Below are 19013 nucleotides of genomic sequence, written 5' to 3' on the forward strand. Positions count from 1 at the left end.
TGAATCAGGAAGACTCATCTTCCTCAATTCAAATCTGGTCTCAGACACTAGCTATGTGACCATGTCATTTCACCCTGTTTGCTTCAATTCTTCATCTATAAAATGAGCAGGAGAAAGAGAAGAAGAATTCCCATACCCTTACCCTTGCCAAGTAAAGCCTGAAATGGGGTCACAAAAAGCTAAATATGAATGGGACATCAACTAGATGCTACCCAAATCCAAGGCCAGGCCTTAAGATATATTTAAGGGAACATTATAAAATTATGTCATTCTGCACAAATCATGGCTTATGTTCTTCAAAGAAGAGGATAATAATTTCTCTTCACACAAAGTATTAGGATACCTGTTGATGAGTTTGTTTTTCCTAGGACTCCGGCATGTGTCTGATGATCAGAAGACACATAAGAATCCCAAGCTGAGGGCTCAAGGAGGACAAATTCATTCTCCTACTAAAAACCATACTCCAACTTCCATCTCTCCCCAATCCCCTTTGCAGCAGAACCATCCTCCCGTGTTAGAGCTGGAAGGAAAGAAATGGAGAGTAGTAAGTATAGTTGTATAAATAATTATATAACCGACACAAAAATAGAGTACCAAATTATTTTCACTGATTATATCCAACACATTTTGTTCTAATGTAGCATGTTTATTATATGTTTTGTTGACATAGATTTAATGTGACCACATCCCTCTATAGCATCCACAACTTTAAGGGATTCTCCATAAAGAAATTTTAGAATTCATACTACAATATCAATATTATAAAAATGAACAATTTTAAGACTTTTATAAACTGATAAAGAAATTAGCAGAACCTGAAGAATGATTTATCCATTAATAAAATGTATAAAAACAAAAACTATGTTTCAGATGTAAGAATCCTGATGAATGTAGTGACCATCTATGGTTTCAGAAGGCTAATGATAAAACATGCTATCCATGTCCTAAGAGAGTTCGGTCATGGTTTTAGGATGCCATATTTTTTTTGCATGTAAAATGAGGAAATTTGTTTTGCTTTATTATACTTACTTGGTCTATTGATGTAGAGATTGAGAGGGAGTGAAAATAGATTTCTGTTGGCTAAAAAAAAAATAACAGAAATAAAAGTAGCGGAAATATGACATTCTAAATATAGATGAAAGTTGATGGTTCCACTAAGGCCATGAACATCCCTGGAGATTTTCCTTAAATCAAATTTCCAGTGATTTAACCTTTAGATGCTGTGCTTAATATTAATACTCCCATCTAATTGGGCAAGTTTCACAGAATTTACTGCCTATTCATTAGCTTCTTTGCCCAATCTTACTCATCAGCAAGAAGGTAAAAAGAAAACTACTAGCTCATGATCTATGCATGTATATGTTCATCAAACTCAAACCAGCATGGGGGATACTCTAAATTTTTCTGCATGGAAGTGAAATACATAACTCATTAGAAGGTAACTCTAGATAACCAACCAACAGTTAACAGCATTCCCCATCAACAGTGTGAAAACGTAAAAACTGTGTCTTGGTCTCCTATGTAAGAGGTTCTGAAAGAAAAATACAAAAGAAATATAAAAATGAAAAATATAAAAATGTATATGTCAACAATCAGTGGAACTTGTCTACAGATATATATAGATATATAGATGTGTAATGTTTATGTCTGTTTTTCTTTTAGGAATATCAAGAAAATAGCAATGACCTTGTGATTTCAGACACTGAACTGAAGCAAGTGGCATACATTTTTAAATGTAGCAAATCGACACTACAAATTAAAGGAAAAATAAATTCCATTACAATTGGTAGGGTGTACCTATGGTTTTAGAATTACTGTGATAATTCATTTCATACAAAAGCAATTCCATATATTTTGTGGAGTTTTTGTTTTTTTTTTCTAGACAATTGCAAGAAGTTTGGTCTTGTGTTTGATAATGTTGTGGGCATTGTAGAAGTAATCAATTCCAAGGATATTCAAATTCAGGTAAGTTTTAGCACAAAACAGAAATGTGTGCATTCTTTTCTTGTATAATATTATGGTAACTTCTTAAGAGGAGGCATAGTGAATAGCAGTAAGAAAATGTCCTGGATTTAGGATCAGGGCAGTTATTACTTCTTAGCTACAGAGATGCTCAGTTATTATGATGCAAATAGAAACCTAGGCAAAACATAAGGAGAAAGAAAGAAGGAAGGAAGGAAGGAAGGAAGGAAGGAAGGAAGGAAGGAAGGAAGGAAGGAAGGAAGGAAGGAAGGAAGGAAGGAAGGAAGAAAGGGAGGGAGGGAGGGAGGGAGGAAGGAAGGAAGGAAGGAAGGAAGGAAGGAAGGAAGGAAGGAAGGAAGGAAGGAAGGAAGGAAGGAAGGAAGGAAGGAAGGAAGGAAGGAAGAAAGGAAAGAAGGAAGGAAGTAAGGAAGGAAAGGGGAGGGGAAAGTAGGTTTTAATTAGGACATCCAGTTCTCAAATGAATACTCCTCTCTTCCCCAGTATAGCCTTGAGTAAGTTCCATTTATTTTCTGCCTTAAAAATGGAGAAAACAGTTAAAGCCCTTTATTGCCATAAGCCCTATTACTTGTAATTGTTGACTGTTAATCTGCCCCTAACTTCAAGCACTCTTCTACTGCTTCACATCTTTGTAGCCAGCAGTCTGCCTGAAGCCAGAAGTCAATTTGTAGCCCACTGGAGTTATACTCTCTTCCTGTGACAACTCAGGAATCTCCAGACACTTCATCTTTTTCCCTCTCCTTACAAAGTTCTCTTGAGTTTTTTTTTTTTTTGCCTTCTTCCCCTTCCCAAGATTTTCATCCCTTGCCCCATGATAAAATGTTCCCTATTCCTAGGCACCAGACTGCTGAGAAAAGGAGTCCAGGTTAGATAGCCTTGGGTCAGCTACACAGAATCCTAGAAAAATAGACTATCTGATACTTCTTCATCTCCCAATTCTAAAAAAAAGTGCAATCTCTGTAAATCATACATAAGTAAAACTCTGTAAAAGATACATAAGGTTAATTGTATGTCTATAATATAAAATGTTCTTTAATATGCATATGAGCTATTATCTATTATATCAACTGCAAAGGTCATATGCAGGTACATGATATAGCAACATGCTGCATTCCAACAGCAGATGTTATTTTGCTATATGTACAACTTACTTTCCCTTTACCCTAGGAACAGCATGTGGATAATCTTGGCACTTTTATGGTAATATAATTTTTTAAAACTGTAACTTCTGTACTCCCAGTCAACCTATATTCCCAATTTGGGGACCATAGATGGCCTAGTTTGACCTTAATGAGTTCAATCATTTTCATTTGTGTGTGATTCGTTGTAACCCCATTTGAAGACTTCTTGGCAAAGATAATGAAGTGGTTTGCCATTTCCTCCAATTCATTTTATAGATAAAAAAACTGAAGCAAACGGTCTTACCTAGGGTCACAGAACTAGTGTCTATAACTAGATGTAAACTTATCTTCCTGACTGTAGGCCCAGCACTGTATTCACTGTGCCACCTAGCTTCTCCAAATCCTAATGAGGCCTCCACAACTGAAGTATCAGAAAAGAGATAGACTTCAGAGTTAGCCCCTTTGCTCATATAGATTAAAGTCTCTTTCTGGCGAAGGCAAATTGAGCAAGCTTCTTTAACTCTTGTTTCCTCTTGAGATAATAAATAGATTAGAGGAACAGAGGATAATCTACCTCTCAGACTTGTGGAGGAGGAAGGAATTTATGACCAGAGGAGAACTAGAGATCATTATTGATCACAAAATAGAAGATTTTGATTACATCAAACTAAAAAGTTTCTGTACAAATAATACTAATGCAAACAAGATTAGAAGGGAAGTAACAAATTGGGAAAATATTTTTAAAAACAAAGGTTCTGACAAAGGTCTCATTTCCAAAATATATAGAGAACTGACCATAATTTATAAGAAACCGAACCATTCTCCAATTGATAAATGGTCAAAGGATATGAACAGACAATTCTCAGAGGAAGAAATTGAAACTATATCCACTCACATGAAAGAGTGTTCCAAATCACTACTGATCAGAGAAATGCAAATTAAGACCACTCTGAGATACCACTACACACCTGTCAGATTGGCTAAGATGACAGGAACAAATAATGACAAATGTTGGAGGGGATGTGGGGAAATTGGGACACTAATACATTGCTGGTGGAGTTGTGAAAGAATCCAGCCATTCTGGAGAGCAATCTGGAATTATGCCCAAAAAGTTATCAAACTGTGCATACCCTTTGACCCAGCAGCGCTACTACTGGGATTATATCCCAAAGAAATACTAAAGAGCGGAAAGAGACATATATGTGCCAAAATGTTTGTGGCAGCTCTTTTTGTTGTAGCTAGAAACTGGAAGATGAATGGATGTCCATCAGTTGGAGAATGGTTGGGTAAATTGTGGTATATGAAGGTTATGGAATATTATTGCTCGGTAAGAAATGACCAGCAGGAGGAATATAGAGAGGCCTGGAGAGACTTAAATCAACTGATGCTGAGTGAAATGAGCAGAACCAGAAGATCACTGTACACTTCAACAACAATACTGTATGGAGATGTATTCTGATGGAAGTGGAAATCTTCAACATAAAGAAGATCCAATTCACTTCCAGTTGATCAATGATGGACAGAGGTAGCTGCACCCAGAGAAGAAACACTGGGAGGGAAATGAAAATTGTTAGCACTAATATCTGTCTGCCCAGGTTGCATGTACCTTCGGATTCTAATGTTTATTGTGCAACAAGAAAATGATATTCGCACACATGTATTGTACCTAGACTATATTGTAACACATGTAAAATGTATGGTATTGCCTGTCGTCGGGGGGAGGGAATAGAGGGAGGGGGGGTAATTTGGAAAAATGAATACAAGGGATAATATTATAAAATATATATATATATATAATAAAAAAAAATCAAAAAAAAAATTTAAAAAAAAATAAATAAATAAAATCTAAATCTATACCTGTAAAAAAAAAAAAAAAAACTCTTGTTTCCTCTTAAGCAAATTCTTGAGCCATATCTTTTCCATATGACCCATTATCTGGCACCAGCTGTCTTCTGCACCTGTTGTATGGACTCTTTTTTAGCTCTCTTCTTGGTCTCTTCTTGTTCCTGTGTTTCTGGTAACCACGGAATCTAATTCCTCGATATTAGTGTCTCTATGGAATATCCATCATTCCCTGTCATTATTTTTTTGACTAGGAGATTACTCAATCTTTCCCCTACTTAGTAAGTGATGGATCTCTACTGGTCCATGATATGGACACCAAGATTTCTTAACAAGACCTTTGTCCTGAATGGAGTTCATAAGAATAGATTTGAACATTAGAATAGCTTCTTCTGGTTTATATGGTATGCAAGTGATCACTTAGCCAAGTGACATATTAGTAATTGGTTTATACATTTTAAAGAATTTCTAAAATAGAGTAACAAGCAGTTGCGATTCACGCCCAACTATCAGGTGGTAAAGATATCTGTGACATCATTGCTGAAAGTGCAGTGGCCAATGAAGTGCGGGATCAAAGTGTTAATTGACCTACTTTGACTTCCTCTGTTTCCAACTGGGTCATTCTTCCTTAGGCAGAATAGTGGCCTCTTGCCAACTTCCATTTTTGTGCCAGACTTAATGTGGACACCCACTCTTCTTTTACTCCTATTGCAGTTCAGAGTTCCTGTGCTCAAGAAATTCACAACCTCAGCCTCCCTCATAATAAAAATTGCAAGTGTGCTCCATCACTCTCAGCTTCTTGTTATTTTAAAAAACCTTGAAAACAATTACAGAAAAATTATGCCTCATAGTGAGAGAAAACAAATACATATATTTTAAGCTCCCTCAGAGCCTTTACAAAAAAGGATCAAAAGATCAATGAAACAGTAAGAGAATTATCAGTGTTATTTGCTATCTCTCTGGAGGATAGGACTGTGCTAATATAAGTTTGGTCCATCAGTAATGATGAATTTATGAATGCTTTGTTTAAATTTCTGCCTGAAAAAATATACATTCCTACCATATATATATCAAGAATGAAGGAAAAACTTTTTAAAAAAACACATCTCTATTTGCTGAAATTCCTACGCTTGTTTAGTTGCTTAAATACTCTATCAAAAAATAAGCCACTACTTTAAAAATACAAATTAATAATACCAAAAAGATATGATCATAAGTCTAGTTACACTTCAACATATAAAAGAGGGATGAAAGGAAAAAAATGATTTCTTCTTTGTAACTAAAAGAGTGTTTTTCTATAGTCTGCCCAGATTCATAGAGGAGAACCCATTGAGGAAAGGGTGTCACAATTGTAAGCTTGGTATGTTAGACCACCATTGTAAAATTAAAATTAAAATGCTTTTTAAACAGACAGTGGTCCCCATAAGTGATTCGCTTGGTATTCACTCTTATTCATCCATTTTCCTGGCATTTGCAAAAATTTGGCCAGTGTTGTGCATGTTAATGTTCTTTGCTGCTGTTAAACTATAGAAATTAAAACAAAAATTACTGAAATGTTAGTGCTCTCCAATTCTGAATTTCCCTTTTTACTTATCATGGAAAATGCTGCCATTTCTATGACCTCAAACTACCTCTATTTTTTTTGCACTAAAATGTGCAGGGACTGTTACCCCAAGAAAACTCTATACCTCATCAGTGCCATATACATGGCTTTAGCAACTCAACATTGTTTTTAGAGTGAAAGAGAAATTCTTATCATTTTAATTGCCATTTCAAAAAGGAAAATTATGAAGCTGTAATATGATAGGATAGAAAACATTTGACTCTTCTATAGAATACTCCAGAGATTTCTAAAGCCTGGCTGTTTGAAAGAAACTTACAACTAAGCAGAATTTTTTGATAGCATTTGAATATTTGCAAACATTACATAGCATCTATTCTTCTGTTGTGTATATTTGGAAGTTGTTCTGTGAATGACTTATCCCTTTTTCCTCAATCCAGTTTTCTGAAAACAAAGCACAACACTTATAGAGTGTTATTATCTTTGAGATACCTAGATTTATTCTATCTATTTAATTGTGCCATTAAGCTCATAAAATAGATGGAGTATCTTCATCTAACATAGACTTTATTAAGCAGAACCATCTTGCTTCTCCTTATTTTTAATAGGTTCAGAAAATTGTTACTAATCAGTCAGCTACCACATTCAATGATTTTTTTTTACTATTGATAATATGTAATACAACAGCATTTGACATCTGTGTCCATTAAAATTTGACAAAGATAATAAGGGAAAAACATTTAAATTCATGAAAATACATTATCTATTTATTTGGTTATGAACATTGCAGTCCTACTAAGAGATAAATGGTGAGGACACAGTAGCTGCTATAATATGAGGGCCTCCATTTCCTTTTTCAATTAAAGGAGCTTCAATTTCAAAAATTACTTTCTTATAATCCCTTTTTCTCAAAATGGCAATTCCATCTTTGACACTGGGAACCTACCATTGAACTATATCCTTTTGTCCTTGTCCAAATATTCATGGTTTGCTTGAAGCCTATTGAATTTTACTCTGGAATTTATTCACATGTAATCTGTGTTAACTTAATGTTATAGATTTGTTTGCTTTAACTGCAGGTTATGGGGAGAGTGCCAACAATTTCAATTAATAAGACAGAAGGCTGCCACATATACCTCAGTGAAGAAGCTTTAGACTGTGAGATTGTGAGTGCCAAGTCATCTGAAATGAACATACTTATTCCACAGGATGGTGATTACGTAAGTATATAGATTGCTGAGATATTTCTTTGGTCTTTACAATTAACATTCATATTTTGTTTGAACATTTATTCAGCTCTGAGCTTACATTCCAATACTTCCAATAGAAGGATCTCTCTGATGTATGCACTAACTCCAGTAGTCTGACCACAACTCATCCATATTCCTTCATGTATGACACTTTTGTGTGTTTTCATTAATTCTCCATGTGGGAGGATTAACCCAACATGTTAGAGGCCTCCCCTAGGTTTGTTTTTTTTTTAAAACATTCTGTATCAGTAAGACATTCAAGCTATCCAACTGACCCTTAATTCGTACTTTATGACCACAGCTCCATCTCTGATCACATAACTCCAATTTAATGTTATTCTATTTATTTCACACAAGTGACAGTAATAGGCTGAAGTAAGCCTGATGAGAACTAGATAAGTGGCACCTAAATGAAATTAGGTTTAATTGAGATCTAGTGGCAGGTTCGGAGTACAGGGAATCAAATAGAGCTCCCCTGCAACCCCTTTGGATTTGGCACAAGAATACAGAGTTAAATGAGGTCTAGTAGCAGCGCAAGAGTCCTCTGTAAAGGAATTTGCAGACCCGAAAACCTAGATTGATAAAAGAGGTTTATTATGGGGTTTGGAAGTAAAGTTTAGTTAGTAAAGTTGAGGGTAAAGATAAAAGGCACCAGAACCACAGGTCCAGTGGGCAGAAATTCTTGACATGGCCGGCATAAGGATACTATGTTTGGGATCTCTGCAAAGAGTAGGCTCCAGTTTGGCCCTTTTTATAAAAGGAGGGCTTTGGCTAATCTAAAGGGGCCCCTGGGTGGAGTCCCAGGTTGGCTTTTGGCTTGAGTTCCAGCCAGGGTTAGAATTTGAATAGAATTCAATGGGTTTTTAGATCAGGAGGAAACTGTTTGTGCTTGGGGTGAGGTTCTTTCCCTGAGGCAGAGTCCAAGGAGATTTTAAGAGTTTTGGGGTTTCCTCATCAAGCCCTAAATGTGAACCTAAATTGCCTCAAAAATAAAAAAGCAATTTTGAGATTTGCAAAATGTTTTATAAATACTATCCTTAAACCTTAAACAATCATATGAAAATGAATAGTTGTGATTATTATATGGGAAAAGACAAATTAGATGGGATTTTTGGCATGCCATTCTCTGGAAAAAACATTTTCCAGTTAATCCTGATCTACTAGTCAATTTTTTCAGCCAGTACACAGGTTCCCCCACAATCAAGTTCTTTCAAATATAAGGAAATTCCCCAGTAAAGACAAAAACATGGCTGGTATTGTTCCTATGGGTGGCAGAAAACAATACTGAATCTCACACTCCCCTTAGAAACCCTCACTTCCTCTTTTTGTCCTTCCCACACACACTAGGGCTTACAGGTTTCAAAAACAAAAGCAAGTGGAAAAATTCATATTGATTTGCATATCAAGTCAGATTGTATTCTGTACATTTTCTATTGGTTCAGATTTCTCATGAGATTTCATATCTTATTTTCTATCTCCCCCCATCTCAGTCCCATATACTTTAAATTAGATATATCTCTCATGTACGGTAATGACAGTAGTTTCAAATTACAATGACTCCTTCCAAAGGAAAAATTAAATCACCTCTTATGGAGTCTCATAACTAAATGTGGGGGGTTGTGAAATTATGATTGTCAATAAATGTTTGATTTGTATGGCTATTTTATATACCCATATGCCCTAAAATTTCATGTGAAAAGAGGTCATGAGTAAAAAAAAAGTTTAAGCCCTTACCTAAAAGACATTGATAATTGGGGCAGCTAGGTGGTGCAGTGGATAGAGCACCAGCCCTGAATTCGGGAGGACCTGAGTTCAAATCTGATCTCAGACACTTAACACTTCCTAGCTGTGTGACCCTGGGCAAGTCACTTAACCCCAGCCTCAGGAGGGAAGAAAAAAAAAAAGACATTGATAATGCAGACATTAACAAAGAAGTATGATAGCAAAAATCAAACCTCATTTATTGTGCTGACTTCAACAAAAAAAAAAATTTGCTGATGATCATTGATTAAGAGTTAAATAGAACTTCATAAACTCGCAGGTCCAATCAGTCTTAAGAATATTAAAGATGTGACTTCTTTGAATTGCCTCTTCCAAGATTTCTGTTGTCTCTACTGAAGATGCTGCTGCCATTCAACAAGTACTTGCTGTATTTGCCTGATTAAAAGTCTGACTTGCCTTCAGCTAAATATAGCTTTGTCATTCACCAAAATATCCATTTTAGAAACATGTGTTCGAGGTCACCTACATTTTCGATGATTCCTGAATGGCAAGTAAGGGAGGCCAGAGTTCTAGAGGAGCATCTATCTGGTTTTTGGCTCTGGAACTAAAAAACAGATAGTCATTTCCCTTAATTTAGACCCCTAGATGAAGTGTCCAAGAGGTGTCCCTGACTCAAAAAACAACAAAACTTCTTTGCTCCCATTCTTCCTTTCTATTCTGGCTTGGGTTGTTATTTGATTTTTTTGTTTGATTGCTTGGCTTTTGGAGAGAGCAGGTTTGGTATGTACTGATGTCTTTACTTCAGATTGAGGTAGAAGGGAATAAAAGGAATGTCCAGGTAGGTGAAAAAGTGATTTTTTTCCTTAATACATTTTCTTCCTAGGCCAAAGGGTAGGTGAGGAACATTAGTACAATAGATAACTGATGACATAATTTGGAAAAAATAGGTTTTGTTTCTGTGTGGTTATCAAAATGACTTCTGGAGAGTGGTGCAGAGGATCTCGGATTTGCCTCTGATATAAACTCTTTACCCATCATGTATTATTAATCACATACCAAACTGTTTATATGCTTAAGACACTTTCATTTATTTAGCCAATATTCTTGTTATTCCTTTTCCAGAAAGAATTTCCTGTTCCTGAACAGTTCAAGACAGCATGGGATGGATCTAAGTTGGTCACTGAACCTGCAGAAATTGTGGGATAATCGTCTTTGGACACACAGAACCCTGTGACATTAATACCAACAGGTCACCTAAATAAAGAATAGTAGCATCAAAGGACTAGAAGTAGCAACAGCCAAGGCTGCTATAGTTTGGGCCATCAAGCAATTTCTCTGTACTTTAGGAACAGGGATAGTTCCAGCATGCTTTATTAGGCATTTTGAAATCTTTGAAACCTGCACACAATTTATGCTTTTGATCCTAAAAGATGCCATGTGAACACAAAAGACTTAAAGGAAAAAATGCACTCCCCTCATATCATTGGCTATGGCATAATAATTGATGTCAGAATTGCATGATACAGTTGTACAATCATATTCTTTTGCATTCCATTCTTATGTTAATACTAGTTGAAAAATATTAACAATTTTGAAGAATATAAGATGCAGATTTTTACCGTTTAGCCAAATCATGCATAATTCAGTGAACACGTGCACAAGAAAGTGATTATTTTTTGGTAACTATCCATTAAATTTTGTCATTTAGTATAGATACTTTCAGCAAAAATATATCTGCCAGTATAAACACATCTGCCAGTATTTTATCACACTTTTTATTAAATATATAGGGAAAGTCCACCTTTCGATGCCAATTTATAATTTCTGGGACACCTCCCTTTTAGTTACTGAAAACAGAAAATAAATTTCTGTGGTTTTTTTCCTAGAAAATACACTAATTTATTTTAAATTCTGCCCCATCACCAGAAGAGTTTTAATTTTGTGTGCCTTCTGTCTTATTATTTGGTGGGGGAAAGTAGTTTCTTTTACACATAATACCTCGCACTCTTGCTCTAAAAGATCAAGAAAAAAACTTTTTTTTTTTTTAATTTGGTACTTATTAAGCATAAGATGCCTTGTAAATGACTTCCACTTTAAGGTCATTTCATACATAAGTAGACTGTTGACTCAATTTGTTTTGCATATTGTACTACTTTTCTGCTTATAAAACTTACAAACCAGCCTTTAAAATTCACGTAACAAGCCATAGATTTCTTCTTTATCAATTACCTATAAATGTGTTAAGGAATTGATTCTGGTTTTGGCCCCCTGACTCAGTTTTGTAGTACTTGTAGACCATGCTTTTTAGCACTGAGATAGATCTGGTATGCATTTGTATATTTTCAATTCATAACACCGAAAAATCTGCATATTTTTGGCTCATATGTAATAATACTTTATGATCATGAAATCTTAGTAACATGCTTGCAGAAGTAGTGATGAGAATCCATATATATGCATATATATGAATTTATATATATACATATATTACAGCCTTCAGGGTATATTGTTTTCATTTTTAAAATATCTTAGATATCTCTACAATATTATAACAACCAGTGCTTATGTAACAAGATTTTGCTAACAAGGTTTTGTCTATATGTATAATGTTGTGGCTTTATAGTAAAGATCATTTTTCAAGGGTATTCTGAAATAAAATGAGACTATACTTGTTTAAATACAGAGAATAATTCTGAATGTTAAAACTTTTTTCCTCTCTATAATTTTCTTTTTTTTTCCTGAGCCCTTTCCTGTTGTAGTTGGACTTGATAGAGACAGCTGTGAGTCCGTCTGGTTGAATGAGAGTATTTTTGTAGAGCATCCTATCCAGCACCCCTGGAGAATAGTTGGCTTGTTTCTCTGAAACAGATATATGAGGCCATCTGCATTTGAAATGCAAGACACTTTAATTAGAGTGTCAACTACAAAATTATATAATCCTTTTTATAATTCATTGCTTCTTTGCCACAAAACCAAAATTTACATATATATTTGTATTTATGTGTGTACATATATATACACACACATGTTAGCAATGTTAATCCCCATAAGACATATTTGTATAATATATATAAAAATATATATATACACACATCTCATTATTCTTAATGGTTTACAGAACAAATAATATATATATACATATGTATTATATAATGCATATAATACATAATTAATATATATGTGTGTATATATATATATATATATATATATATTATTTCATTTTACCATCCCAAAGGCCCTGCAACAATGCAATTATAGGTATCTCTTTTACATCATGACTTTCACCATTGCAGTTTCAATATGTAGAGGTCAACATAAGAAATTAAATGAATATTTGGAAGAGTTTGTGGAAACCACAGGTGACACATGAAAGCTAGAAGACAACACAGAAAAATTTTAGACACTCAGAAGTACATTAAATATATTTATAGTACTGTAAACATTCCATAAGAGAAAAAGAAAAAATTCAGACTTCTTCTGTGATACAAAATAAAGGTCAAAAAATTTTACTCAGATTTTCCAAATCACAAGGGTATCACACACCTAACCTCTGTGATATGGAAGGGATAACTGCATTATCTCTCATTTTACAAATGAAGGAACTTAGGCACAGAGAATGTAGGAAATTCACTAAATATCACACAACTAGAACAAAATGAAGTTAGGACTTGAACTCATTAATCAGAATAATAGCAATATTGGTAAAATGTATATCCTAGAGCATGTAAAATAACCACAACACAAAATACCAAAAAACATCTACCCAAAATTTAGTACAGTTCAATATTTTTAAAATATTAAGGTCTAACTATAACACAGACCTTGATGTCAAAGAATTTTCAACTATTACAAGAAGGAAATGTGAGACAAAAATAGAAATAATTTATACAGGAAAGATTAGGATAAATTCAGAAGACTCATTCAGGCAAAATGATACAAGAAATTTGAAAAGAGAGATAAATTTCACCTGGAAGTCAAGGACAGAGATAGATACAAGCATAGATAAAATAAGTAAGTATGAACAAGTTGGTTGAAGGGCCTTGATTTTCAGAATAAGGATTTTGTATTTTATTCAGTAGACAGTAGGGAATCATTAAAGATTTTTAAGGAGAGTTACCTAATTGTAGAAGCATATTAGAAAGATTGCTTAAACCACAGGGTGAGCATGATTTTGAAAGTAAATAGACTGATAATCTGATACTACTAAGAGAGTATACAAAATCTACAAAATCTAGATTATGTACACAACATACAATAATAAATCACTATAATAATTTAATATTTGATAAATCTAAAGATTCAGGTATCTGGGGTAAGAATTCACTATTTGACGAAAAATTGCTGAGGAAAAGTGACAAGAAATTTGACATAAAATAGGTACAGACCAACATCTCACATCATATACCAAGATAAGATCAAAATGGGTACATGATTTAGATATAAAGGGTGACATAAGCAAATTAGGAAAGCATAAAAAAATTTATCAGATCTGTGGGTAAGGGAAGAGTTTATAATCAAATAGAATCATGGGAAGTAAAATGGATACTTTTGTTGTTCGATTTAATATGACTCTTTGTGACTCTGTGTTTTCTTGATAAAGGTACTGGAATGGTTTGCCATTTCTGTCCCCAGTGAATTAAGTTATGTGCCATGCTTAAGGTCACACAGATAAGTGTCCGAAGCTAGATTTGAACTCATGTCTTTCTGACTCCAGGCCCACTGCTCTCTCCATTGATCCACCTTGAAATTTAAGATTTTACACAAATAAAGTCAATGTGGACAAAACTAGAAGAAAAGCAAGAAACAGAAGAGGAGGGAGTTTTATAGCAAGTTTCTTTGATAAAGGTCTCATTTCTCAAATATATAGAGAACTGAGTCATATCTGTAAAAATAAAAGCCATTTCTCAGTTGACAAAAGGTTAAAAGAGGTAAACAGGTAGTTTTCATAAGAAATCAAAGCTATCAATAATGATATGAAAAAATGTTTTAAACCATTATTAATTAGAGAAATACATTAAAATAACTGTGATTCCAACTTTCATACCTGTCAGATTGGCTTATATGAGAGAGGAAAAAATGATGATTCCTGGAGTGGATGTAGAAAGATAGGTTCATTAATTAGACTGTACTGTTGGTGAAATTGTCAACTGGTACATCCATTTTAGAGAACAATTTGGAACTATGCCCAAATATCTATAAAACTACATGTCCTTTGACCCAGTAATACTGCTATTAAGTCTGTATATCAAAAAGGTCAAAAGAAAAGAAAAAGAATCTGTATGAACAATTTTTCTGGGTGTCAAAGATTTGGAAATTGAGGAGATGCACATCAATTAGGGAATGACTAAACAAGTTGTAGTATATGATTGTGATAGAATATTATTGTGTTTTAAGAAATGACAAGGAGGGTGGTTTCAGGAAGACTTATATGAACTGATTCAAAATTAATGAAAATAATGAAATTCAATTGTGAAAGATTCAGCTACACTAATCAAAATAGTGATCCCAGAAAATTCCAAAGGATACACAATGAAAAATGTTATTCTCCTCCAAAGAGAGAACTCTTGAACTCTGCAGATTAAAGCATTTTTTAAATTTATTTTTCTGCTTTTTTGGTAACATGACTAATATGAAAATGTTTTGCATTTTCATGTGTATAATTGAAATCATATTGCTTTCCATCTCAATGGGTAGGGAAGTGCCTGAAAGATGAGTTTAAAATTCAAAATTTTTTAAAACAAATGTTAAATAATGCATAATTCTTTTAAAAAGATAAAATCAATAGACTGGAAATAGGAAAAACAATTAGGAAAGTATTACAATGGTGTAGTTAAGAAAAAATGGGACCCTGTGTTTAGTGGGAGTGAGAAAGAAGGTCCAGATGGGAGAAAGACTGTGCAGGTAAAAATAATTGACCTGACATAAGGAAAAGTTCAAAATATTCTAAAAACGAACATGCCCCCAAACAAAGAAATAGCTTTAAATCAGTAAAACAGTCTATTTGAAATGCAGCATAAACTTCAGAACTAGTTTTAACTTTTCTAAAGTCTTCCCTACATACTTAAGCAATTTGGAATAAGCCACCATAACCATTTTTAAAATGTGTGTCTTTGGTTACTTTATAGTCTGTTTTTATTTTGGATTTTTTTAAAGAAACTATATTGTGTTTAACTTCTAAATAAGATCATTAGAAATAGTTTAGCCATATGTTGTAAAATGAAGCAGATGCTACAGAGAAACATTACAGATTTGGTTAACCTTCTTCCTTTCTTCCTAACTTATATTACCACTGTTATAATATGGTAAGTTATCTCAAATAATTTAAATGGTCAAATAAGAAGAATCTTAAATATAACACCTCCTGAAACTAAAAATAAAGGTGTACTTTTTTGACTTGCAAAATTCCCAGCATATCATTTCTTAAATTATACCACCATTTCCTTGCATTTAAAACTGCCTTGGCTAGCAGTGACATTACATGTGCTGGTTCTCTTACTCCCTTCCCTGACTTATTTTCCAGTACTCCTTCCTTCTCTATCCCTATTCCAAACCTAGCCTTCTCATTCCTCTATATTCTCTCCTTGACATAACTCATCGTCTCTCAGAGCTTCAACCATCACTTCCAAGACTTCCACTAAGCTACTCATAAGACATGTCTACCTAAATATCTCACCTTCATCTTACATTCAATAGGTCTAAAACTAAACTCATCTTTCCTCCCTTCTCCAACTAATCAGATCTCTCTCAACTTACCTATTTCTATAGATATCACCACTGTTCAAGAGTTAGCTTTAATTTATATATCTCTTTTGTTTCCTATACTAAGTCAATCACTAAGTCCCGTCCATTCATCTCTCATAATATCTTCACAAGATATCTCCCATTCCATCTAATCCTTATTTCTAGTTCACTATAACAACTTCCTAATTCATCTCCTTGATCTAACCTCTCCTTGCCTCTCCCACACACTGGATTTGACCCTACTGCCAGATTAATATCCCTTAAATACTTCCTTAATCGCACTAATCTTCTGCTCAAATACCATTAGTGGATCCTCACTTCCTACTCGACAAGAGTGAAATTCAAAACTCTCCAGATTCTCAATGAAACTATCTTCCAAAATTACTTTCCACTACTGCTTGTTCCAGTGGGATGCATATTTCTGTACTTTTGCTCAGAGACCACAAAGTATGGTGAGTGGGAAATAGTGTTTTTGAAATCAGGATTCTAGTTCTCCACTATTTACTGTTGGAGAAGTTGTTCATCCTCCTAAGGCTTCTAGTTCCTCATCTTTGAAAAACAGGGGGCTTTGTAAACTAAGTGATACCTAAGGTTCTTTCCACATCTAATTCTATAATCCTTTTGCTTAGAATGCCCCATTTCTTCTGTCTGACTAAATTCTTACCATCCTTCTAGTCTCAACTCATTTCCTACTTCCTCCACAAACCCTTTCCTAATCAACTCCAATCTACACTGATTTTCTCCTGCTAAAAGATTTACTCTCTTGGGGCCACATGTGTGACATTTAGGTAAACACTGAATATGTATCCTTAGGCAACTGTTATAATCTCTCCCAGTGATATTGTAGACTCCTGGAAGAAAGATGATTTTGTGTGTGTGTGTGTGTGTGTGTGTGTGTGTGTGTGTGTGTGTGTATTTTCCCCCTATGTCTCCAATATCACCATGCCTTGTTGTCCTGCCCTCCACACACTCAAACAATGCCTGGCCCAGTGCTATATACATAGCATTTTGTTGATTGATGTAGTAAGGAGTATATAGAACTGAGAGCAGGTGTAGACAGCTGTCAGGTGTCTTTTTTAAACATTTATAACATATATATAAGACAAACAGAAGCATGTTTCAAATAAAATAACAGATTTGAGTAACATTTTAAATTTAGTATTGTACTAACATCCCACAGGATTGTTTTAGACATAAGACAATAATTACTGCACAAATCCATAAGTATTTTTCATCAAGCTTAATCATGAAAGATTTTTAAAGCTCTGACTCTCACCTGTACTTTGCTTGGTACTATGGATAATTGACATCTGGTAAAACAGCTTGATTAACCAATTTGTCTTTTCATTCATAAGTATAGCTCAAATTTTCTATTTTCACCTTTTATGATTATGTATAATGTCCGGATTAGCTCTTTGTAGGGCCTCAGGATCAGTCAGAACCAGGATCAGCCAAAGTCCTTGGTCTTTAGAAGAAGTGAAGGAAGCAGATAAGCTGCCAAAAGGCTCATTAAAGATAAATCCTGAACTCTGGAGTCTGGAGCCTGAAGACTCTCTCTTCCTTGTCCTGCAGAAGAATGACTCTGACCTCTCCCTCAGCCCTCCAATCCTTGCTTCTGATTATCTCACCTCACCACACCACATTTAGCAAGTGCCAGTCGGGAAGAGAGCCATCACATCACCATATCACATTGAGTAGGTAATTAGCCTTAAGTGCTCTGCTGTCTTAGATTCAAGTATACCTTTTCAGAGTTTCAGCCCTCTACAATTATGTGTTCATGCTATAGTTTAAAAAGTAGCCAATATTAATGAATTAATGACTACATCTAGATCTCTATCAATATTCTAATTTATATTGCAAAGTGTGTGCATATGTATTTATGTGTTGCTCATGTTACATTATGTGTATATCCATGTAAGTATGTATAAAGGTAGCTGAAAGAAGAGTATGAATAGATGAATTCTCATTTATCCCTCTCCAAGAGAAAAAGAAACAACAATTGGAGTTACAACTTTGGCCCATTCTGTTCTCTTTTGAAACAGAATACTGGGCTAGAATTTATATCTGTCCCCCACCAAAAAAAAGATTTCTATTTCTAATCTAGGGAAAATAATTTTTAGGTTCAAGCTTCTCTCCTGGTCTCCATCCCTTAACTGGGGAGTATCCTAAGCTATATCTGAAGCCTGAATCCCTTCCCACTAAATACTAATTAAAGACTATCACAAGTCACAAATATTGAATCATAAATATTGATTGTGAATATTCTGAAAGTCTAATCCATGTGGAACTGCTATTGTCTCATCTCCAGCTCCAAGAGCTTTCCTGCAGTTTTAAAGCTTGTAGGAAAGTTTCAGACCTAGAGGCTATATGAGCTGTTAGCTGTGAAAAAGCACACTAAAATTGTATAGTGTCTTGAACCTGTGAAGACATTAGCTACTAATGTGCTTCAACTGTGTGGCAGCATGAAGCAATGGATAGAGTGCTTGACTTATAATCAGAAAACCCAGATTCAAATATTACCTTGCTATAGCAAAATTGACAAATCACTTAACCCTTTAGAACTTCCCTCTCCTCACTTGTAAAATGAAAATAATGATACTTGTACAATCTATTTCACATGGTGGTTAAGAGGAAAGCACTTTGATAAGTATTAGATAAATGTATTTTATTATCCTTAGTTGTAAAGCAACAAAACCAGCATATGGTCTATTAAAGTAATTTCTTTACTTTCTTTACTTTATATTATCTATATCTTGAAATACTAAAGTATTCTGATTGTGCTATACGCCCCCCCCC

The 19013-nt window shown here is 34.4% G+C and overlaps 1 protein-coding gene across 3 annotated transcripts in view; it reads left to right on the forward strand.

Annotated features, from left to right (window-relative positions):
- Positions 1–12160, forward strand: part of CAP2 (cyclase associated actin cytoskeleton regulatory protein 2) — a 163848-nt gene extending 151688 nt beyond the window's left edge. For all 3 annotated transcript variants that reach the window (XM_074272336.1, XM_074272318.1, XM_074272327.1), the window contains 5 exons: positions 369–544; positions 1663–1786; positions 1883–1965; positions 7584–7724; positions 10599–12160. In XM_074272336.1, coding sequence (XP_074128437.1) covers positions 369–544; positions 1663–1786; positions 1883–1965; positions 7584–7724; positions 10599–10682 — 608 coding nt within the window. In that variant the 3' untranslated portion in view covers positions 10683–12160. The remainder of the gene's footprint in view (positions 1–368; positions 545–1662; positions 1787–1882; positions 1966–7583; positions 7725–10598) is intronic.
- The last annotated feature ends 6853 nt before the right edge of the window (positions 12161–19013 follow it).

Source organism: Sminthopsis crassicaudata, chromosome 1 (assembly GCF_048593235.1).
Source record: "Sminthopsis crassicaudata isolate SCR6 chromosome 1, ASM4859323v1, whole genome shotgun sequence".
Classification (NCBI taxonomy): Eukaryota; Metazoa; Chordata; class Mammalia; order Dasyuromorphia; family Dasyuridae; genus Sminthopsis; species Sminthopsis crassicaudata.